This window comes from Hylobates moloch, unplaced genomic scaffold, assembly GCF_009828535.3.
Source record: "Hylobates moloch isolate HMO894 unplaced genomic scaffold, HMol_V3 SCAFFOLD_3, whole genome shotgun sequence".
NCBI classification, from domain to species: Eukaryota; Metazoa; Chordata; class Mammalia; order Primates; family Hylobatidae; genus Hylobates; species Hylobates moloch.
In genome coordinates this window covers 42,372,513-42,397,892 of record NW_026652278.1, presented here as the reverse complement: position 1 = coordinate 42,397,892, position 25,380 = coordinate 42,372,513, and the positions used below count along the sequence as shown (strand labels likewise).

Genomic DNA, 25,380 nt, shown 5'->3' with positions numbered 1-25,380 from the left:
ACCCCTTTACCTTGCTCTGCTTCTAGCCTCTTAGGAAGAATCTCAGGATAATTGATTTTGCCTCAATTTCTCAAGTATAGTGGGGTATTTCACCTGCACCATACGTATTCTGTGCCACTGCTCTCCTTTATCTTGGGGCAGTTCCACTTCAGGCTAAGCCTGTTTTCGATGGTCCCTGCCCTCTCTAGACCCTTGTCTCCATTGTGATGCATTTTTGAAAGATTTTTATCTTTAGGAATCAAAACAAACAGCTGGTCAGACTTAGCTCTTAAAATTTTTTCAGTTCATATCAGTATTGCCACCTCAAGTTTCTATACTCAAGCTTGGCATTAATCTTTTTCTTATTAGTGAGGGAAAAAAGCATGCTTCTTGATCTTTAATGCAAATTTAAATCATCTGAGGATCTTGATAAAATACAGATTCTGACTCAGTAGGTCTGGGAATAAGACTCAAGATACTATATTTCCAGCAAACTCCCAGGAGATGCTAATGCATCTGGTCTTTGGACCATCCTTTGAGTAATAGTGTTTCAGGAGATGTGATCTGTGACTACTGACTTTCCCTGTAGTTTCCACATCTATAAACTGAGGATGCAGAATTACAGAATCAGATCTCAGTTTGGAAGAGACTTATGTCATATCATCTGATCTGTCATCCATCAAATACTTGGACTTTCTTCACAATATTCATACCCAGGGGTCATCACATTTTTTGAAACATAAATGGAATCATATGTGTTGTTTTACAACTTATTTAAAATTTGATAATGTGTCTTGTGCAGAATCAGTAAACTTTGAAACAATTTTTAATATATTAATAGTATTCCTTTTGTGGCTGTAGCATAATTTGATTAACACACTCCTTTGATGGACACTTAGATTTTTTTCAAATTTTTTGACATTACAAACAAGGTGTTCCGGTGCCTACTACACATATGCAAGCATATCCATTGGTTAGATTCTTAGAAGTAGATTTTCAACAGAGTATGCATGTTTTAAATTTTGATAGATACAAATTGTCCTCTGAAAAGGTTTTAGTGGATATTATTTGAAATTTATAATCATACCAATAATGTATGAGAGTGCCCATTTTCTGACATCCTTCCCAACACTGCATATCATCTATTTTATATTTCTTCTGTGAACTTGCCTATCATATTCATTCCCTTGGTTGTTTTTCATCATGTTTGTCTTTTTGTTAATGACTTCTAGGATCTCTTTATGTGTTCTGAATATGAATCTTTTGCTGTTATGTGTTACAGCTATTTTCTTCCAGTTGTGTCCTGCTTCCTGGTTTTGCCTCAGTTTTTTGATTCTTTCAAATTTGGGTAAAACTAAGAATTAATGAAATATTATATACTAAAGTGTTTAGCAGAATGTCTGACGTGATAGATGTTATTTTATTAATAGCTTATGCATATTAACATTTATTATGATTATAATTCTCTCCTCCTTCACTTAGTTTCTTTTTTTTTTTTCATTTTTACTGTGATATTTACTGTAATGACTCATTATGACATCTGTTGAAATGAATGGATTAAGTATTTTAATAACTTTTTTTTTTTTATTATACTTTAGGTTTTAGGGTACATGTGCACAATGTGCAGGTTTGTTACATATGTATCCATGTGCCATGTTGATTTCCTGCACCCATTAGCTCGTCATTTAGCATTAGGTATATCTCCTAATGCTGTCCCCGCCCCCCCGCCCCCCACCCCACAACAGTACCCGGAATGTGATGTTCCCCTTCCTGTGTCCATGAGTTCTCATTGTTCAATTCCCACCTATGAGTGAGAACATGCGGTGTTTGGTTTTTTGTCCTTGCGATAGTTTACTGAGAATGATGTTTTCCAGTTTCATCCATGTCCCTACAAAGGACACGAACTCATCATTTTTTATGGCTGCATAGTATTCCATGGTGTATATGTGCCACATTTTCTTAATCCAGTCTATTGTTGTTGGACATTTGGCTTGGTTCCAAGTCTTTGCTATTGTGAATAGTGCCGCAATAAACATACGTGTGCATGTGTCTTTATAGCAGCATGATTTATGCTCCTTTGGGTATATACCCAGTAATGGGATGGCTGGGTCAAATGGTATTTCTAGTTCTAGATCTCTGAGGAATCGCCACACTGACTTCCACAATGGTTGAACTAGTTTACAGTCCCACCAACAGTGTAAAAGTGTTCCTATTTCTCCACATCCTCTCCAGCACCTGTTGTTTCCTGATTTTTTAATGATGGCCATTCTAACTGGTGTGAGATGGTATCTCACTGTGGTTTTGATTTGCATTTCTCTGATGGCCAGTGATGATGAGCATTTCTTCATGTGTTTTCTGGCTGCATAAATGTCTTCTTTTGAGAAGTGTCTGTTCATGTCCTTTGCCCACTTTTTGATGGGGTTGTTTGTTTTTTTCTTGTAAATTTGTTTGAGTTCATTGTAGATTCTGGATATTAGCCCTTTGTCAGATGAGTAGGTTGCAAAAATTTTCTCCCATTCTGTAGGTTTCCTGTTCACTCTGACGGTAGTTTCTTTTGCTGTGCAGAAGCTCTTTAGTTTAATGAGATCCCATTTGTCAATTTTGGCTTTTGTTGCATTTAGTTTCATCCCTGAGAGCTTATTGTCAATATCTCTATCCAGCCTTAGCTTTCATCGTGGACTCACGTTCTTCCTGCTCACCTTTTCTTGGGTACTTCTCAGTACAGCCCCCTTTTCCCAGCTCATCCTGATTTAGTTTTATCTCTTCCAGCAACCTCTGCCAGTCCGGCACATAAAGTTACTACACCATGCTTGTCTTCCTTTGCTTTATTTGCATTAGTAGACAATTGTAAGAAAAACAAGTGTATACATCTTGACTGATACCAAAGAGATCAATAGAAAAAAAAAAAGAATCACTTAGTGAAATTGCCACTTTCCAGCTTACTCTTGTTGACCCTGTTTAGGATTTTCAATGTTACGCCAAGTCTGATAGACCAGAGCTTGGGGACTCTTCAGAGAGAAAGGAGAAGGTTGCTAAAGGAGAGCCGAGCTGAGCCCGCCTTACAGCATGTTGATGTACACTGTACCCAAAACCAAGGACTGACTGCTAGAGAAAAAAATTACTAAAGTATTTTGGGAAAATAGAAAATTCCTTAAATTTTATTTAAAAGGCTACAAATATATTTGTTTTAATCAATGCTTATTTAAATCTTTCAAAGTATATCTTTTAAAAACCTACTTTGCTATGTTAGAAATACCCTGGTTAATTTGTATCTTATATTTTTTATGTATTTAATTTTTTCCATTTTGAAAAGTATGCAATGTTGAATTCATATATGCATAATTTTAAAGTGTACATTTTATGTTTTATAGTCCAATTACAATTAAAATTATATTTAATAAGAGTTTAGCATAGTATTTAAGAATTAGGATTTGGGAATGATTTTTTTAAATGTGAATAAACTGTTTTAAAATAGTAGGTTTACAAATGAATCTACTCAATAGTTTTAAAGTATGTTCACTCATTGCTTTACTCATAAAACATCTGATGGCTGATGTATGCCAGTTCTGGGCCTTAGCTATTAAGACCACAAATGTGACTAAAATATAGATCTAATGCTATATATATATATAAAATCTAATATGTATATATATAAAATCTAATGCTAATATAATCAGCAATATAAAGCAATATGAAGAACCTACTATACAACAGAAAATAGATGCCTTATAGTTTGAGTGGAGTTCCATGTCCCTCTCAGAGCTCTGATTTCCTTGAACAGTATTACTTTCAGGGGAAGTTGAAGAAGAGATCTAGGAGAGAGTGATCAGAGGAAGGGATGGAAGAAAGAGGATGTCCCTCGTGTATGCAAGAAGTGAGGTTTTCCCAGGAAATAGTATTTGTAAAGGATATGGAAAGGAGAGGCCACCATTTTTGCATTTGCAGAATATTAAACAAAACTCATATCTAGATGCTAAAATTACTTCAAGCTAAATTTTACCAGTTACTAAGTTATTAAAATCTTTTTTTCAAAAACAACCACCATTTTTTTGGAAAGTGTTTATTTACCATTAATCATGTTGACTCTTGTGTTTGACGTTAACCTATTTTAAATAATCAATTTTAAATATGTGTCCAGTTGTGGATGCCTCTTATCTGATGAGTTCATCTCCTCCGCAGTTTCGGTGTCTGAACTGCTCAGCTTCGCAAGTCTGCTCTCAGGATGGCCCTTTGTATCAGGTAAGAGGCACTCACGACTGTACATATGACCATCATGACACCATGGCGGTGAGCACGTTCATCCCAAACTCAATTCCTAAGACATTTAACTTTGTAAAACTGTTACTGGAGCTACAAAAACTTATCTTTTCAACTTATATACCCAAGACTTCCCATTATTTTAGTTCTCCTGAATTATCTATTTAATTTTACTGAACTAAAAATTAGAAATGTTAAGGCTATTATTTATGAATCAGGAATTTTTAATAATTACTACTTTCAGTCCTTGAGAAATCTCTACTCCATATTGGATTTTGAGACATTACTTTCTTTGTATGAATGTTATTTTTCAGTGAATCGTTCAACCACAAGTGAAATATAAAATGCCAAATTAGGTGAAGCTAAATAACAGCAACAGCTGATTCTAATTATGAGCTTGCTTATTAGCCCTTCCCTAGTACTTTACTTGGGTTACCTCTTTAAAAATGATAGTGAGCTAATTTAATAATGCACTAAGAAAAGTTGAACATGTGTCTAAGGAAAGTTTATCTGATAAATATACATTTTAAAAATTTGGGAAACAGACAAGGGTATAGTAAAGATTATTGTTGGGTACAGACATGATTGATGATCAGCCTTAACCCTGTGAATTAATCATACCATTTCTTTAAAATATCCATTGTTGGGCCAGGCATGGTGGCTCATGCCTGTTAATCCCAGTGCTTTGGGAGGCTGAGGATATAGGATTGCTTGAGGCCAGGAATTCGAGACCAGTCTGGGCAATATAGCAGGACAAAAAAAATTTTTTTTTAATAAATTTTAGGCCAGACACAGTGGCTCACCTCAGTAGTCTCAGCATTTTGGGAGGCAGAGGTGGGCAGATCTCTTGAGTCCAGGAGTTTGAGACCAGCCTTGACAACATGGTGAAACCCTGTCTCTACAAAAAGTACAAAAATTAGCTGGGTGTGGTGGCACACCCCTGTAGTCCCAGCTACTAAGGAGGTTGAGGCAGGAGGGTCACTTGAGCCCAGGAAATGGAGGTTGCAGTGAACTGAGATTGTGCCACTACACTCCAGCCTGGGTGACAGAGCAAGACTCTGTCTCAGACAAATAAATAATAAAATAATAAAATCCATCGTTCTTTTATTTCAGTAATTAAAGTAGTCTTCATCTTTATTTCCTTGGAGCCAGGGAGAAAGAATAATTGTAACTATACAACAAACTTAACTGGCATACTTACCTCCAGTGTTACAGTTTTGGAGTTGGGACAAATGAATGTATGTTAGGCATTAAAAGAATCACTTGAAATTGCTAATTGAAAATGTTTAATTAGCAGCTTATCTAGAATTTTCTTCAGCCTTTTGTCAGTGCTATGATATGGGAATTCTCATGCCTTCATTAAAATGTGTGCTTTTTGATACATACTCTTTAAGTCCTAGCTTTTCAGCAATCTAGTAAGTAAATTTAACATCTCTGAAGGCCAAGTCTGAGGGAGAAAGATCATTCTTCTCTTTATGCAGATAAGGGTCTGGGGTAAATAATTTAACCGAGCTGGTGAGATTTGTGTATATCCAAGGTGTAGAGATGTTTCAGCTGCTTTAGCCTCATGGCTGATTTGGGAATGCTGAATTGTAACGATAACACTGCCTGTAGCTATAACCTGTGCAATATGTGGCTTTCTGCTTTTACTCTTGGTGTTGATGCCTATGTATTTCCTTAGAAATGAAGATGTCCTTAAACTATGATCCAAAGTATTAGAGAAAAGCTGGAGTGAGACCAAATTTCTAAATCCATACAAATTTCCTTTTCTTCCTTCAACACCTCATTAATGGCTCATTAATAGTCTTCATTAATAGTCCTGTAAGGAAATTGAACTTGTAGCTAATAGGATGCACCCTTAACTTCCTGAAAGGATACCTAAATGGTTTTATGTTCAGAATTCTCTCTAATTTTCAAGGAATATATCATTCCTATGCTGTATCTATTGTTAATCATTAGAAAAGGTGGAATCCTTCCACTTTGCCATTCTTAATAGCAAAAACTGACAGAGAACCCACAATTAGAAAACTGGTACCAAATCTTATTTTGAATATAAATAGATGATAAATAATGCACTAATATAGTAATATAATAGTAAACCAAGGCCTAATATCATTTTTATCAGAAATGAAGGAATGACAATATTGGGAGAAGGGGATTAAATATATATATATATATAATATACATATATTTTATACATATATACTCTAGGTTAAAAATCATCAGTAGATACTGAAAAGGTGTTTGATAAAGTTCAATGTGAAGTCCTGATGTTTTCCTATTGAAAAGTCTTTCAAAACAACAGAAAATTGAAATAATTATACAAAGGAATATTCTTTACGATTACCTAGATTCATCAATTAACATTTTGCCACATTTTTGCCTCCTCTTCCCCTCTCTTTCTCTTCTCATCTCCTTATTAATCTATGTATGTATATATATATGTGTGTATAATAGTACATTGCATTTTATAGAGATGCCAGTTCATCCCACAATTAAATTATAAAGTTAAATGTAATTCCAAACACACTTTTACCAGATCTTTGTTTAACTTGACAAAGTCAGTCATTCTAAAGCTCATAAGAAAATATCAACAGGTGCTTCTGATCAATCATGTTTTTACATGAGTAATGAGAGGGAATGTGTACTACCACATACTAAAACATATTTTAAAGCTGAAGTAATTAAAATAAGGTCTTGCCTTAAACATAGACATATGAATAAAAAGAATAGCTCAGCAACAGACCCTAGTATGTATGAGTCTGTAAAGAGGGTATTTCAAATTAATGCAGTAAAATGATTAATTTAACAAATATCTATTGAGTCTTATGCATTGGGCAGTCTTCTAGGCCTTTGAGGTAACAGAAGTAAAAATGAACACAAATCTTTTCTTTCATGGAACTTACACTAATGATGGTAACAGACAAAAAATAAACAGGTTAAAACTTATAGTGTTAGAAGAAAAAGTAAAATAGATAAATCGAATAGTTTTGATAAGATAGCCAAGAGAAGCCCTCTTTGAGGTGGTGGATTGTTGATCAAAAGAAATTGAGAGACGTTGCCATGTGAATATCTGAGGTAGAGCACTGAAGGCTGAGGGAACACACTGCAAAGGCCCTGAGAATTGATTATGTCTGGTTATTTGAGAATTGCAAGGAGGGGCTGGAGCACGACAGTGCAGAGGGGGCTGATTGGTAATAGTGTACTCAGGAATGTAATGTAGGGTACAGATCTAGTAGGGCTTATTTTCAATTAATTATACGGAGACTGTGGGTGGGGAATTCAATTCTACCTCACTTTTTATATCAGTATAGGTTTATGATGGCTCAAAATGGTAAATATTTTAAATGATACCATAAAAGATCAAGAAGAAAATATAGTTGAAGAACTGATCTCAGAGTGGGGATGGCCTTTCACATTGTACCTAAAAAAAATTGAATTGACTATTAATATTAAAAGCACATGGCAAAAATATCATAAAATATATTTGCAATGTATGATAGAAAAAGGTTTAATATTAATACATAAAGAATTCATACAGATATGTAAGAAAAAGCTCAGCTTTTCATAAAAATGAACAAAGGACATGATCAGGCAAGATACACAAGAAGGAAACACAATGGGCTAATAAACATATAAAAATGATTAACTTTCTTGGAAGTCAAGAAATGAAAAAAAATACTATCTTATGCTTATTAAATTGCCAAATTAAGAGGTGGGAAAAGATAGTACTCATTATTGATGAAGCTAGAGAGGAATGGGCATTCAAATTTCTTTTAAAAATGTAGAAAAATAAAGCTACATTTTTTTTTTTTTTTTGAGATGGAGTCTCACTCTGTTGCCAGGCTGGAATGCAGTGGCGCAATCTTGGCTCACTGCAGCCTCCGTCTCCCAGGTTCAAGTGATTCTCCTGCCTCAGCCTCCTTAGTAGCTGGGATTACAGGCATGCACCACCATGCCTGGCTAATTTTTTTTTTTTTTTTTTTGTATTTTTAGTAGAGGCGGGGTTTTACCATGTTAGCCAGGATGTTCTTGATCTCTTGACCTCGTGATCCGCCCGCCTCGGCCTCCCAAAGTGCTGGAATTATAGGTGTGAGCCACTGCGCACAGCCAGAACTACCTTCTTGAAGACCAGTGTAAAAGTATTTATCAAAAAGCCCTTTAAAATATATATGCTGTTTGAACTAGCAGTTCCACTTTTAGGAATCTATCCTGGGGCAAAAGAAATAGATCAGTGGGTTAAGATTAAGTTATAATAGCAAAGGAAAAAAGGACTAAACTCAAATGTACAGCAAAAGGAGACTTACTGATAACTCACAGTTCATTTCTATAACAGCATAATATACAGCTGTTAAAAATTATGTAGGACCGTACCAAATGGTATGGAAATAGGTTTGTGGAATTGCTAAATGGATAAAAAATTTAAGTGATACTAAATAATATGTTTAGCATGATTCCAGTTTTGAAAAAAAAAAAAGAATGTAGATAAAATGAGTAGAGGAATATATACTAAAATTATTGTGGTAGTTATCTTTGGATGGTAGGATTTAAATATTTTTCCTTTTTTTCTTGATACCATTCTGTATTTTCCAAATCTACACTAAAAACAAGTTTTGACAAAAATAATTCATTCTTTAAGGAAAAAAGTACATCAAAGACAGTTTTATCATTTTCTAAAATTATTTGAAGTATATTCTCTGAAAGTATCTGTTCTTTATTTTTATTACATAATGAGCCTTGAGGACTAGAAACTGAAATGTGGGTCTATTTAGTGCAGTCACTTAACACTAAGAGGTAATTATATGCCATATTTCATTATTGTTAGTGTGGTGCCATTTTATTTCAAAAAACCAAAACACAAATAGAACTTAAAATATATCTTTACAATTTTCAGTGTTGTGACACATTTCAATAAAATTATTAAACTTCATATGTTCTTATAGAACACACAACAAATGGCTACTTGGAGGAGAAAACAAAATCATTTTCAGCCCGAAACAGAAAATCCCAAGCATTGCCAGTCAAGCCATTTTACTTCCCTCTGTACCTTTATCCCTAGTAGAATTAATGGATACTTCCATATATGATGAATGCATTCTAAAATGAGTGGCTTATGTATTTGCAGAAAGTGTGCAGATTCAATAGAATCAGGAATCAAATGCAAAACTAGAGCAGTTATTATAGTGAAGGGCAAGCTGTGGGTTGGGTGAGGCAGAATGGAAAGATATTGGTCATCTCAGAATCTCGCTGGGCTTCAGAAACATCCAGAGTTTAGTAAAATGGAGATATCTGTGTCTTGCTCCCTCCCAGGTATTCTGATTCAGGGGGAACTAAATAAAGTTTAAAATAAAAACAAATAAAACCAGAACAGTTTTAGAAGTTTTAGACCCTGGAAACCCTGAGAGACTGTCTGAGACTTTTACTCCAGCCCTTAGACAGCTGTAGTAGCATCTGCTGTACTTCACCTGGGAGAGCAAGACCTAGAGCATTTGTATTCCTGCCCTCTAGTTCCATCCTGAGTTGAATGGTTACAGATTCCAACACTGAGTCTTCCCAGTGTGTAGCATAGCTATAGTAAACACTGAAATGGTCATTTTCAGGATTGTTAAATCTCAGTCTAGCCCTTTTATCTATATGAAAGAATACAAAGTTCTCTATACGGTATTTTTATATTCATGTATACCAAGATGGAGAAACATTAGTCAGTGACCATCTCAGCCCCTTCTTGATTCCATAAAAGTAGCTCCTCAAATTTCAAGAGGGGTATCTGCAGCTTTAAGAAAAGGAAAACCACTGATGTTTTGGTTCTACAAGATATGGTACAGGGTAAAAACAAACGCAGAGGTAGCGTGGCATATGCTATATGCCTTTATCCCAAAGAAGCTGCTTCCTCTCTAGTTCTGTATGATAGCCAGATATATGATACCTTTTCTACATAGTGACATGAAAAACAATATGACCCATTCAGTTATTTTATGTAATAGTCAAATCCAAATGTTTATTAGTATCAACTGTTGAAAGGAGGTAGTGACCTAAATGTTTCATGTAACAATCATCTACTTTTTCAATATTTTTAAAGGATCATTAAAATAAATTTTAAATTAAAAAATGTGTGAAACTTGTAAGAAATATGATTTGTGAACACTACTCCAGTTTTACAGGTTCCTAGCAGAGGGGGTCTCTTCATTGATTTGTGATTTAGTGGGCTCTCACCAGCCTAAGCTGTAGTGGAATCCAGGCTGCTGATTTGTCTTGTTCGCCTCGTAGGGTTACTAATTGAATGCCTATAAGCGGGGTATGTAACTTTCAGTCCTTCCTAGTTCTTGCCTCTCCTAAGTGTTGTGCTAGTACGATTCATATATACAACCTGTATGATGTCTGTAGGACTTTGAACTTGACCTCTGCTGCATATTATTGAAAACTTGACTGATTCTAGAAAAATAATGGCAATCAAAAGAAATAGAGTTTTAATGGTGACTCAAATTTTAACTGTTGTAATCACTAGTACCAGGAAATATTGTAAATTATAACTCCAAATTCTTAAAATATTTTGTATATAAACTGTATCGTTTTTATCCAAATAAGTCTTATTCATTATCTGTCTTTATTTTGTAGTCATACCCTATGGTATTGCAGTATCGACCAAGAATTGATTTCGGTTAGACCAAGGGGCCCAGACCTCACTGAGATGAATCCTGCACTATTTGTTTACTCGTCAACAGATTGCACAGTTAACGGTGTGTGGACTAGAGGAACAAACCAGATTTTCAGCATGCAAATAAGGCCATTGTCTATCTCTAAATTGTCAGTTGCATTCATGTTGTTTCTATTAGGAGCAAACCAAGTGCCATTCTGCTACTGAACCATCTGCATAAGGTATTTGTGTTGTCTCAAAGTGTGCAAGTCATGGTAAAAATCAGTTAGCTGTGCCGCCATGATTCAGCCTTCTGAATATTTTGCTTGCCTGTTCCAAAATTGTTCTAATGTTTAATTACACTAGTAAAATGGCTCAATTTTTGTGGTGTTGCAGTTTTCACATACTTACTCTTTTATTCTTGTTTAAATAGCGTACTGTACAAGAAACTAATAATTATATCTTGAAATTATTTTGTATGGAAATATATTTAGAAAAGTGGTTTTTGAGCCACTGTCTTGTTCTTGGTAAGCTTTTTGTGTGAAAAAAATTCATTCTTGAGTGTGCAAGTCCTTTTGCCAAGAATTCCAATTATTCTGTAACATTAGAGCACAACATAATTGTAGACATTCTAAGCATCTGTCCGTGTAGTCTACCAATTGCACAAGGAAGGCATGTTAGCCCTCCAGATTGAAAATGTATGTGACCTCTTGAACTGAAGTTAGATTCCCAACCATTCAAAATGTTGGCAGCTGATCACATTTACTTCTGATAAAATTAATGTGTAAGTAAGGTTAATCTTCTTTCATAATGCCTTATGACAAGCAGGTGCTGCTTCATGAAACGTCATTGTATAGCCCATTTCATGTATCGTTACATTGTTGCTGTCATTTAATGAGTGCATTATTTCTCTTTTTAAGTTGGCCTTAGGTATATGTCATTGTGGCATGCAGAGGGTTATGATGATTTTAAATATTAGGATTTTTAGAGCACATAACATTAGCTATTTTATAGATTTCAAAAGTCTCAAAACAGTTGTAGATTAAAACTGTTAGTTACCTTTCACATTTCCAAACTATGTGCGTAAAATAGAATAAATGCAGTATAGAACTATGCTAACCAAAATTAATAGGTTAAGTGTATTTTATTTTAAATCCTGTAGTAATTGGGGAAATGAGAAGATTATTATTTTATACATGAGTTCGTTAAGATCAGAAATACAAAATGTCTTGTATTTTGCAGTTTTGTTAAGTCTTCCATTCATTTTAGGATTAGTCTGCAAGTCAAAGAAAGTCTTGTTACCTTAAATTATATGAAAACTGTCATTTTAAATCTTTTAATATTTACAGTTTTCAAAAACCTTACTTGGAAATTGCTTTGAAACAAGCTAACCTTTGAAACTTAGGAAAAAATCTTGAAAGTTAGGAAAAATATTTGAGAAATATGACATGAGCACAATCTGTGTGTTACACACATTTAGTTTTTATACTGCATATGTGGTAAATGTGTCACATTTTCCAGTAAAATGTATCAGAAATCAATGCCTTCTGAATTTCAAAATGATTCTTAGAAGTAAGATATTGTACAACTCTAGCAAACATACAAAATACAGCTAAATCTTAATATATTTCACTATGTAAAAGGCTGAAACTTCATAATTATCTTTTCCTTCTATCTTTTTTTGAGTCAAAAAGTCTATTAAATTTTTCTGTTGCTCTAACTTTGGGGAAAAAGGTTATGGCAATACTTTAACTTTGTTTTGTTAGATTGTTTTTGTTCTTGGAATGGCTCACAAGCAGAATTTAAAAGGCAGATTTTCATTAACTATAAATGGCTGAAAAAACTGAATTTACTATCTAGCTACAGAAATTATTTTTCTATGCTGTGAAACTCAGTTCCCAGACATCCCTAAGAACTTTTACAAATTATTATAAATTTGTCACACCTAGGTCAGTGATTAAAATAGTGTTTTGCAAATAGAATTTTAATTAACTCAAAATGAATTAAGAGTGCGTTTTAAAAATCACAAGTGAGACTTTGATGTTTTGGCCCCCCAGCCAAAACTTAATGGCCATAAATAAATTTTATCTACAAAATCTCTTTAAATTTGGCCAGTTGCCTTGTCATGTAATTTCACTATTTTCCAAGGAAATATATAGGAAGCAATTATGAAACTGAGAATAGTTGTATATAGAATTCTTTTGTTTACTGATAATGCATTAACATTTTTATTGAAATGCAATGGAATATGTGCCAAAACACGTGAAAAGCTTACATAAAGAAAGGCATCAATTGTTGTTTGGAGAAAGGTACACATTTTTTTGATGGTCCTATACTACTAGAATCACAGATTTCTTCAACTGACTTATTTTGGTATATTCAACTACAGCTTTCTAAGGATAGGACTACTTTCATGTCTAGTAATACACTGTATTCCCCGTTAATTATCCCTTAAGTCAGATTGTAGAATTTGCAAGAAACTAGGTATAGAAAAAATGTACAGGCAACTTTTGTGGTTAGCTTTATAAATTTAGGGTGCTTATAAAATGAATTCTTTATATAAATAACCTATAGGAATTATCTGAATCTGTAACATCAGAGACTAAAACTAAAAGTTTTCTTTAATCTGTTGTTTCTTAAGCAATAAACTGAAAGACCTTTACTTCCATAAAAGATTTTGTTATCTCTTTTATCTGCCTTAGAAATTATAAGTATAAAAGTGTCAAGGGAACTTAGATATAAAGAATGACTGTGGTTTATAAACATTGCTTTAATTGAAGTAATCACATCAGTTAATAGAGAAATCAAAATATGTATGGTCTTTTCTCTAGATTAGCAAAACACCTTTACAAAGTAAGAAAAAATAAACTAAAGTGCTCATTGATGAGGTAATACTCAGTCTGGAGTACAGGTAACTTGGGTAATGCCTTTTAACTACTCTTAGAGGAGTATATTATTTCTTTATACATCAAGCATCTATCCCATAGTAATGTGCCACATTTTATAAACGTAATGACTTTGCTCAACTACATTACACACTCAAATGTAATCTAAATTTAAACTGATTAAGGAAAAAAGTGTGTTATATAATATTGTGAACTGTTTAGCTTTACTGAAATATTTAAGAGAAAGTGCCTCATTACTAAAGTGCATTTCTGTTTTAAATTTACTGCATAAAGTTTGAGTTATCTGTACCTGTCTCTTATGAATGGTTTCATATCTAAATAGGCTCTTGTAAGTTAATTTTTTTGGAAGATTTTCATAAGAATATAGATATCACCAAAGACATTTTACAATAAATTAATAACCATGTTGGAGAGACGGTTTTAACAGTTTGGAGGTTGGAAATTTTTAGATTGCAATTTAATTTTATATAGTTAGGCAATAACCTTGATTAATTGCTAAAATATCACCAAAGAAAGGCTTTAAACTGAATTTTCTTGGTGAGATCAGTCAAATTCAGGCTTTTCTTGCAATAATCAGAACACACTTCCTTTCAAATATGTTCATTGTTTTTCAGCATCATCTAACAGATCTTAGGAAATCCTCAAAGATGAGAAAAAGGTAAACACAACAAATAGCCTTCCTCTGCATGAAAAGTGAGAGAAATACATACTTTGAAAAGAAAGTTCAGATTTTTAATTTGAGAGGCTTTTTATTTCATGGAGGCAGTGTAAACTAAAATTAAACTTAGATTTAGCTCCTGTATTCGTCACAATATAAGAAATTTTATTAAAGGCAGACTTTGGTAAAAGTGCCAACACACTTACTTGTATAGAAAAGAGTTCATTCTATGGGATTTATATAAGTAAGTGCTTTCTCTATATTCAAAATATTTCATAAGGGCCTGTGGTTTTTTTCCCCTTAAAAAGCAACTCTAGGCCGGGCACAGTGGCTCATGCCTGTGATCCCAGCACTTTGGGAGGCCAAGGCAGGTGGATCACTTGAGGTCAGGAGTTTGAGACCAGCTGGTCAACATGGTGAAACCCCATCTCTACTAAAAATACAAAAATTAGCCAGGTGTGGTGGCACACGCCTGTAATCCCAGCTACATGGGAGGCTGAGGCAGGAGAATCTCTTGAACCCAGGAGGCGGAGGTTGCAGTGAGCCACGATTACACCACTACACTCCAGCCTGGGTGACAGAGCGAGTCTCCGTCTCCAAAAAAATGCAACTCTTGGTCTTGTTTCTCAGCACTTAGTTTATTGTTATTAGAATTTAGCCATACAGCCAACTTTGACAAAATGGGTCACAGAACAAGCATGTACATCAAGAGGAAGTTCCGTATCCCCCTTGTACCGTTTCTCCTTGGGAATTCATGCTATGGGCTACCTTAAAGGTAAAACTCATCTTATGGAGTCTTTCTGATAGGTCACTAGGTAAATCTCCTTGGATAGGGTGAAAATGGATGCACCCTCTATTACATACTCTGGTTTATCATAAGGAATTTTCCAGAAAGCTAAACTTTATACTAATAAGATATTGGTTGGTAGTAGGAACTTCAAAAGTGAATGAGTTTGCCATAACTTTAATTTTCTGGATTAGAAAGACAAAACTTGAAATGCAATTATCAATATTTTGTAATATATATTCCCACAGTTTGGGTAAAAATAAGGAACATGTCTGCTAGATCTGGTTTATGAAAAAGTGAAAAATATTAAATACACCAGAGACTCAAACCCTTTCAAGGCACACAATAACTGTTTCTGGATTTACCTGACAAACCTAGTTGAGTAGCATTTTGACGGAAAACATCAGACTGAAAGTTCATTCAAATGTACTTAAATGTACAATACAGTGTTTGTTTTTACTGCAGTGATGTTTTTCCAATAATTTAAGTAATTCTCTTCCTAGTGTAATACAGTTTTCATAAATAATGTTTACTTGCTTTCCTTATATTTTCAAATAAAATTAAAATGCTCGAGCACTTCCTTTCAGAAAGTTATAAAATTAAAAATAATTATTTTAAATACTTGTTCAAATGTGTCTGTATACTCACTATGCCCCTTTTTCTATAATTCCAAACTGAGACTGATTTTTCAGAGATTTTTAATTTTAATAATTTTAAATCTAGAATCAAGTGAAACAGATATGTTAAATACTGAGTCTAGTTTTCTTCCATCTTATGGAGCTTCATGGAATAAGAAACTCATCTAGTGCAAATGAAGATTAAATATTTCGGGGTGATGGAGAGATAGTCAACAAATTTATCCATCCTCTGCACATCAGTCCACTGGAGCAGGAGGTCTACACATTAAAAATGTAATGGGATCAGCCTAGCATTGTTTGGGGTCGGTTTTCTTTTGTTGTATTTTTTAGAATGGGGGTGGGGGCCTAAGTGTCCTTATGAAGCTGTGGTCCACGACAGGAGCTTGTTGGGGGAGTACCAGGGTTCTGCTGCTTTCCTGCATCTGAGCAACACAACAGAGATCACCAGTTTTAAATAGAGTAGCCCTCGCAATCAAAATATCATAGAATATATTGTAAAGTTATGTTGCTAATTTTCCTTTGAAATATAAAATATTTTAAGCTTTTTGTCAAAAGTGGTAACATCTTAATACAAATAAAAACCTTTTTGTGGTTGTAAGATTTAGCTTATAAATCATTCAAATTGAAGTGAAAGAATTACCAGGTCATTGTTAATGACTTAGTCTATTAAGAATATATGTATTTTTGTAAAGGAAAAGCACTTGTAGATATTTAATCAGTACAAGATATGTCTTTTGCAGAAATAAAATGCTGCTTAGAGATTCTCTTTAAATATTTTTTATTTTTGTGCTCAAATGTATTTTCTGTTGATCTATGGAATGTTCTGTACAAAGCTGTATGATTGTACTGTTGGGCTAGATACTTTTTTTTTTTAATCTGGACTTAGCCAAGTATATTTCACCATGTTAAAATACAGTATCTTTGTTATTAAAAATTAAATTGCATAATTTATTATTGTTTGTCATCTTTAATATTAGTCACTGTAGATTGCAGCCTTCATTAAATGTATCTCCTTTAAGTACTAGTCCTGTAGCAAATTTTATTGAAATTTATTGAGTATTTGAGATCATAAATATTTTCTAAGGATTATTCGGCTATTTATTTAAAAATGGCACGCTGTCCTTCAAATACTACTTAAGGTGTATACACACACACACCCTTGAAGAATTTTTTGTTTTGTTAGATTAATCAACTCCAAAAATCCTTTTGAAAGTAATTAGGAATCAAAGGCAGGCCCAAGTGAATTGAAAGAAAGACTGTTTCCTTCAGCCAGTTAGATAGCCAAGCTTTGTTTTATTAATACTTTCCATGTACACTTGCCTCAGGAATTCATTAGGCCAAAGCAAGACATTTATGTCAGGAACACTGTGATGGTTTCTAGCTCAGCCCCATTGTGATTTTGATGCCTGAAGCTTTGTCTTAACGTTAGTGAAACGTTGGAAATAGCTAGAAACCCCAGTCCTTCGGCGAGATAGGGAAAGCAGCTTTCCTCTGAGCAGAATTTGGCTTCCTTCTGTATTTGAGCTCCACTCTCTTCAAGGCTGCTGCAGAATGGGAAAGAATGTGGAGGACTGTGCATAGGAAGTGCTGGAACATGTAGCACACATTTCTTTCATCACATGTCACTAGCCAGAACATGGCCTCATCTAACAGCAAGCAAGGCTGGAGGACCTAGTGAAGCCACATCCCAAGGAGGAAGAGGAAAGTTTTGTGACCTGCTAATGTCTGCCACACCCTACATTTGCAAAAAGAGGTCACAGTTGCCTTAGTTCTTAGAAGTGTGTTGTCCGCACAGGCTCAGCACTTATCTTTTCACTAGTTTGGAAAGAGAAAGAGAGGTCTTGCACTCAGGCCAGGCGTGAGAAGCTTGGGAGTCACTCTGCTCTTCATGTGGCTGGGGAACGTGCAGGTAGTATTTTGCTGGAAGCCATGTACAACCCCACTTGGCACCCCAACCCTTGCCATGGATTTTGCAGTGCCAGGATTTGCCACTAGCAATCAAATAGAGAATAATGCCTGGAGAGGACAAATATGCAGCGATCACTACCGGTAGAAACCAGCAAAGCCCTGTTCCTCCTTACAAAGCCCAGCCTTCCTTACACAGCCCTCCTTCTAGGAAGCCCTGCTCCTCCTTACAAAGCCCCACTCATCCGTACAAAGCCTGCTCCCTCTTCAAAGCCCAGCTGCTCCTCAGGAAGCACCTCCACTACAAAAGCCTCTCCTCCCTAAAAAGACCTGTTCCTGCATAGAACTTTTGGTCCTCGTAGGAAGCCCTGCTCCTCCTACAAGGCCTGTTTCTGCATATAGTGCCCTGCTCCTCCTCAAAAGCTCTGCTTATCCTTATCCTGTTCCTCCTACAAACCCTGCTCTTAGGAATCCCAACTCCTCCAAAGAATCTCTAGTCCTCCCAAGGAAACCTTGGAAGTCTTGCTCCTCCTACAAAGTCCTGTTCCTTCTTACAGTGCCCTGCTCCTCTCTACACATCCTGCTGCTCCTACAAAGCCCTGCTCCATCTTACAAAACCTTGTTTCTACAGATATCTCTTCTTCCTCACAAAGGCCTCTTTCTCCTTACAAAGGCCTTTTCCTCCTTCACGACTTTGCTGTCATACAAAGTCCTGCTCCTTCAGCAAACCCTACTCTTTCTGAAAAGTTCTGCTCCTCCTACAAAGCCCTGATCTTCCTTAAAAAGCTTTGCTTCCCCTACAAAGCCCCACTCTACCTACAAAGCCCTGCTTCTCCTGCAGAGCAATGTTCTTCATACAAAGCATTCCTCCTACTACAAATCACTTTTCCTCAGACAGAGCCCTGCTCATCCTTACAAAGTCCTACTTCTTCAATAATCCCAGCTTATCCTTAGGAAGCCCTGCTCCTCCCAACAATGCCCTGTTTCTCCTACAAAGCACTGCTCCTCCTCAAAAAGCACCACTCCTACAAATTCCACTTTATCCTTACAAAGCCCTGCTCCTCCTGCAAACCCTGCTCTTACTTACGAAGTCCTCCTCTTTAAAGAGAGCTTCTCCTTTTTCCAGTGTCCTGTTCCTCCTAGAAATCCCCACTTATTCAAAGTCCAACTCCTCTTTACAAAGTCCTGCTCTTCCTTCAAAGCCCCAACCCCCCTACAAACCCTGCTCCTTTACAGAGCCCTGCTTCTCCCTATAGAGCCTTGCCCTTCCTACAGATCCCTGCACCTCCTTACAAAGTCCTGATCCTGCTACAGGCGCTGTTTCTCCTTGCAAACATGTGCTCCTCTTCACAAAGACCTGCTCCTACTTACACAGCCCTGCTCCTCCTACAAAGCCCAGCCTCTCCTTGCAAAGCCCCACCCATCCTACAAACCCTGTTTCTTATTTAAAAGCCGTACTCTTCCTACAAAGCCCACTCATCCTTACAAAGCCCTATTCCTTCTAGAAAAGCCCTGCTCCTCCTAAATCCCCGTGCCTGCTACAAAGCCCGCATGCCTCATTACAAAGTGCAACTCCTCTTACAAATCTCAGCACCATAACACCCCTTCTCATTAGAAACTGTGCTCCTCCTACCAAGCCTGCTCCACCTTCCAAAAGCTTGTTCTTCCTACCAATGCCTGTTTCTCTTTACAAAGCCCTGTTCATGCTACATAGACCAGTTTATCGTCCATCATCTCAAGCTTATCCAGACTTCTTTCCCCTTCTATAACACTTAGCTCTCTTACCACAACCACAGTCATTGATGTTTGTTTGCCCTCCCATTAGATTGTGAGCTTTGGAAGAAATGCTGACTTCATTATTGTGGTATATCCCCACCCTCACAGACACACACACTTGCATAGTTACTGGCACCAGTATACAGTGGGGAAAGAAACTGAATTTCAGACAAGCATTGCTGACATAGACTTCAGCGCTTTCCCAGACAGTCTTCTGTCCCCTGACTGGCTCCGTCTCCGACTTCAGAACTTTGGTATAGTAAGTATGTGAAAGACGGCAAGGTTCCAGGTGGCCATCTCTTCGCTTTAAAAATAGACACCCTGATCCTCTTGTGTGAGATCCCAGTATTAGGATTTGTTCCTTTGGGTGAACAACGTCTCCTCTTACAATAAATTTTCTAGAGGAAGGCTGTGTGGCATCAGATCATTTGTCCCACCTGCTTTGGTGAGCCTCAAATGAGATGACAAGCTAAAGTTGGCTTAGTGATCATTAGTCAGTAGACATGCGTGAAACCAATGGCCTGAGTGGAACCCCTGGGCAAGCAGGAAGTAGTGCCCTAGAAAGGAAGCCAATTCCGTGAAGCGTTATCTGCCAAGGAAAACAGGATCTCAGCTGCCACCTGTTAGATCATGAGCTTTTAGACATACTGTGTACCTCCTCTCCTTGCAAACATGCTTCCCTCTTCACCACTGGCTTATTAAGTACTAGGAAGGCAAGAACTGTCCTCCTTTTCTTACCATATTCCCAGATTCATACGCCAGACAATACTGGAATGAATGGGTGAAGAAACAAATTCCCATCCCTTGGGCTCTGGCATGGAGCTGTGGTCCCCAGGGATCTCGTACTGGTCATTGCTCACATCATGGTGTCAGCCAGTCCCCAGCCAGCCTCTCCTTTTCCCTGTCTTTTTCTCTCCCTTTTCCTCTTCACTGAAATTAGCTTACTGAAGTTCTTAGCACGTGGGACTTACTGGGAGCAAAGTTGGGCATTCATGCTAGACCACAGAGGCCTGAAGAGCAGGGGCCCAGGCAAGGGCTGCTGCCCAGTAGCCTGTGGCTTCCTCCCCTTCCCCAGATCCAGCTCTGTGTTCTTAACTCCAGGCAACTGGCCCACAACTGCATGGCACCGACTTCAGTGGGAGGAGGGAGAGGCTGAGCAGAGGAGATACAGCAGCACACGCCAGCCAGCTGTCAGGGAAAGCAGAGCCTGTTATTTCTGTCTTCTTTTCTCTCCCTTCCTTTCTGCATTTTTTTCATCCTCACTATCATCTCCTACCTCTCTTCTTCTGTTTTCCCTCTTCTTCCCTCTTTAGCTTGCACTTTTGTTTTACCTGTTTCCATCCTCTATTGGTCTCTTCTCTATCCTCAGCCACTTCCAACCATCTCCCTTCATTTTCCCACGTGTTTCTTCCTTGCCTCTCCCTTTTCCAGTTCATTTCTGTCATTTCATGTACTCCTGTTTATAGCTTCATTTCATTCTCTATCCTTTTTCTTTCCCTTCTCCCTCCTCTTCCAGATCCAATTCTTTTTTCCTTTTGGTCTTCTGCCCACTCCAGGAGTCACTCTCCTTTGTAAACCAGATTTCCACTCACTTCACACACACATACAGTGGGAAATGGAAACAGCAGAGAGCATCTTGGAGGAGCAGTTGAGCTTGGATCCTTCAGTAAATGCTGCCAACCTCCAGCCAGACCTCTCTAATAAGGCCCAAGGGCCAGCAAGATAACAGCCTTTCTCAGAAGGTAAGATCAGTTTGTTAGGACTGACATAACAAAATACCACAGACCAGGTAGCTTAAACAAAGAAAATTATTTTTCTCAGAGTTCTAAAGGCTGGAAGTCCAAAGTCAAGGTGTTGTCAGGTTCAGTTCTTCCTAAGGCCTCTCCCCTGGGCTTGCAGATGGCTGCTTTCTCCCTATGTCCTCACATGGCCCTGCCTCTGTTCACAGGCACCCCAGTATCTCTTCTTCTTTTAAGGCCACAAGTCATATTGCAGTGAGGCCCCACCCTTATAACCTCATTCAACCGAAACCACATTTTTAAAGGCCTTGTGTCCAAATATAGTCACATTCTAAGGCTCTAGGGGTTAGAGCTTCAACATACAAATTTGAGGAGGACACAAATTCAGTCCAAAACAGAGCTATGCCGTGCCCTACAGACCTGGCTCCAAATGCAGGGTCATTCTGTTGTATAACTGAGCAATTTACCTAATCTCACTGAGCTTCAGTTTCCTCATTTATGAAGCAGAAATCATTATAATGTATCCCATAGGTTTGTGGAGGAATGAAATGTGTTATAAAGCATTCAGAGCAATGCCAGAGGACACACTAAAAGACAGCACTGTTGTTTTCAATCTCTTCCTATCTGATCATCTGCAGATTGCTACCCTTAGTTATATCAAAGTTCTGTATTTGATTTGCTTTAAGACCTAAAATTCTGCCAATAACCAAAATCCTGCTTGCCTAGAGCTTTTCCATTCACATGATGGTTCATAAAAGTCATTCCCACTGAATGTCCTAATACATAAAGGACCTATTAATAGCACAGGGTCTAGTGCATAGTAGGCACTTTAGAAATGTCCTCCGTTTCTCTCACACTCATTTACTCATCAGAACAGACTTACAAGGCAGGCATTCTTAACTCAATCTCATTGATGTGAATCTGAATCTAAGTAACTAGCAAACAATCACCAGGGATGTATTTGTGTCTCCACCATGGGTCTGTCTTTTTCCAAGGGTAGCCCTGTCCTCAGGGGCACTGGCTCTTTGGGTTTGAAAGATGAGAGATCTAGAGAAGACTGTAGTTAGGCCCTCCTGGCCACTGGAAGAGGGACAGTGTGGAGGACAGACACTTGGAGGCCAGCGTGTGTCAAAGACAACATGTACATCATTCATGTGGTCACACTGTGTTGAGTACCCACAACATACCAGGCATTGTGCTAGGCTCTGGGACTTGGTGGTGAGCTGAGCAGGTTCCACGTTTACAAGCAGAGCTTGTAGTATTGTATGGTAGACACATACAATAAACACATAATAAAAAGACTAGTGGTGAATGTTCTGAAGAGAATAAGCATGATGAGAAAGAATGAGAGGACCTTTCTAAGAAAATGGCATTAAAGCTGAGACCCGAAAGATAAGCTGGAGCTAGCCAGGCAAAGGGCAGGGGGAAGAATATTCCTGAGAAAAAGTTATCATTGCGATGACTGCTCTAGCAGCCCAGCGACCTGCAGAAGGCCAGTGTGGCCAGGGCGGGAAGCAGGAGGAGGGCTGGGAGAGGACTCTGCAGAAAGAGGCAGGGCCGGGTCGCCGAGACACTTTCAGGCCACATTTAAAAGCTGGTATTTTATTCCGAGCACAGTAAGAGGATTTTTAAACAGGGAACTGACATCATCTTATTTATATTTTTAAATGATCATGCTGGGAGCTTGGTGGAAAATAGACTGTCAGGGGGTAGGGGTAGGATAGAAATGGAAACAGATGAAAAGCCTAGTGCAGTAGTCCAGGTGAAAAGAAAACAAGGAAGGAGCCCAGGGCGGTGCCGGTGGTGCTCCAGATGAAAATAAATGCTGATGGAGAAGAGTGGGGTCCTCTGCCCCTCTCACCCCTCAGCCCGGTGCAGGGGACCTCAGTTCAATGTAACCTGAGTTTTTAGGTCACGGGTGAAGCTCTAGATGAGAGTGGAGGGGAGGAGAGAAAGGATTCTGAGAAGCCTTTTCCACTAGCCCTATCCAGGGGCTCCCCACAGAACCAGCTGCCCTGCCAAGCACCCCAGCTCAGCCCCTCACCCTTCCAGCGAGGCCCAGCCCCAGCACCTTCCCTGCCATGCTTTCTTCAGTGCCACCCACTCTCCACCCTCCCCAGAAGTGGTTCTTGCCTGCTCCCCTCCAGAGCCCTTTGCACATCCTGCCCTGTCACAGGCACTGGAGTGGCATAGCCATGAATTCCAGTTTGGGTTCCACCACTGACTTGCTGCAGGGTGGGTAAATCCCATAGTCTCTCCCAAGTAGCCAATGTGCCGCAAATGCAAATGCAACACTGAACTAATGGAACCCAAAAGACGTAATTAAAACATTTGCTTATTTTATCTGTGCCTCTCACAGACCCTCTCCACTGATAAGACTGCAGCAGTCCCTGGACGTTTTCTGTTTCCCTCCCTCTCCTCTCCTTCCTAGTTGTGGTACATGGTTGGGGAGGAAGGTGAATGGAAAGCAGAGGAGGTTGTAAATAAGCTCCAGGCCATCTGGGCCTGCCTGATCCTTAAAGCTCTCAGAAATCTGTCTTGGTTTTCTGGAGGGTCCTATCCCTGACTCTCAGCTGCCACTCACCTTGCCAGGGGCCATGCCTCCATCTCAGTGGGCAGTTTCCCATAATCCTCACCTATTCCAGGGTTAGAGCCCACAGCCTCTTTCTACAGGGATGTGCTCTTCCCATAGGCCACCATCTTGGGCAGGATTCCTCTTAAGTGGCTCCTGACTGATATTCCTACCACAAGTCCTCACACCATTCCCAAGAGTCAAGCAACACTGACCCACTCTCAAAGAAGAGTCTGTGTTTATCCGCGCGGCAGCCATGCTCTCTCTCCCTTCTTCTGCCCCATGCCTCTGGCAGAGGGCACAGCCTCTAGTCTTCAGATCCCTCTGGGTCCGTTGACTCCGGGCAAGGTGTCCCTTAACTGCAGTCACACAGGTCAAGCCTTCCTCAGGTGCTGCTGAAGCCCCACTCCCACTGGTTTGGGAGAAGGGAACAGCACCCTCCACCCCTCTGCCTGGAGGAACGGTGTTCACAGCACAGCTCACACTGCACAAAGCCTCTGCCTAAGTTTTCTCTCCTTAGTTCCTGGACTATATCTTTGAAAACTGGAAAGAGAGTCCCAGCCATCCAGGCAACCAGAGCCCCTGGACACTTTATCATCACTAGGTCTGAGCAGACTCTCCCTCTGCATTTCTTCCACCTTCATGGCCAGAGGAACAGACGTTGTCCAGGCTCCCAGGAAAACATGGCTCTCTCTATGGTTACCTCGTCCAGATGCAAGAGGACATACAGCCCTTCAAGCATAATCCAGCTCCTGATGGCAAAAGCAGATGAAGAGACAGCCGCCCATGCTCTGCTTTGTGGTGTCCAGTCCAGGATCTTTCAGAACAGCCACCCCTGAGAGCCGAGGGCTGCCCTGTAGAGAGGGAGAGTGAAGCCCTGTAATCTGCTGCTGATCTAAATGCAGAGGGCTCTGCCCCTGACCACGGAGTCGGGGCCAGCTGTTCTGGGCTGGTCAGTACTGCCTACGAGCATCAAACGCCCTTCCTTTCTCAAGCTCCCCACATGGAAGCAGTTGGAGAGCACTTGCTGAAGGGGCAGGATGTGTTTGGGGAAGTTTTCCCCTTTGGGCTCACCCAGAAGTAAGACGGAAAGAGCCCGAGGACGGTGTCTGTGATTCTTCAAGATGTGCTCACTGAGGGGTGTCCGGAAGCTGCCACTGGAGTTCCCCTCCAAGGCGGCCCCATAGCTCCGGGTTGAATAGTGCAGTGATGGGGAGGTGAGAAAGGATCCAGGAGTCCAATCAAGGTGGGCTTCATTCATAGTTCGGCCTCTCACTAGACTAGCCGTGTGGCCATGGTAGGTCGCTTCCCCTCTTCTTCACCCTGGACTTCCCTTCTCGTGACACTCATCTCAACTGCAGCTGCTTGTGTAGAATCTGTCATCCCAGCCACAGTGCAAGCTCCCTGAGCACACAGACCAGGCCTTGGTGTTCAACCCTATTGTCCCGGCCGGGCCTAGCCCATGGGAGGTCTCCAGAAAAAAGAAACACCTGAGTGAATAATATGAGCAGTAACTCTCCTACACGATA

The 25,380-nt window shown here is 38.7% G+C and overlaps 1 protein-coding gene across 5 annotated transcripts in view; it reads left to right on the top strand.

The window, feature by feature from the left end:
* The window catches only part of PCGF5 (polycomb group ring finger 5), a 118,544-nt gene extending 101,664 nt beyond the window's left edge, over positions 1 to 16,880 (top strand). For 4 of the 5 annotated variants that reach the window (XM_032136976.2, XM_032136990.2, XM_032136966.2 and 1 more), the window contains exons 9-10: positions 4,159 to 4,218; positions 10,852 to 16,880. In XM_032136976.2, coding sequence (XP_031992867.1) covers positions 4,159 to 4,218; positions 10,852 to 10,899 — 108 coding nt within the window. In that variant the 3' untranslated portion in view covers positions 10,900 to 16,880. The remainder of the gene's footprint in view (positions 1 to 4,158; positions 4,219 to 10,851) is intronic. The other variant, XM_058436220.1, reaches the window with a different exon arrangement.
* The last annotated feature ends 8,500 nt before the right edge of the window (positions 16,881 to 25,380 follow it).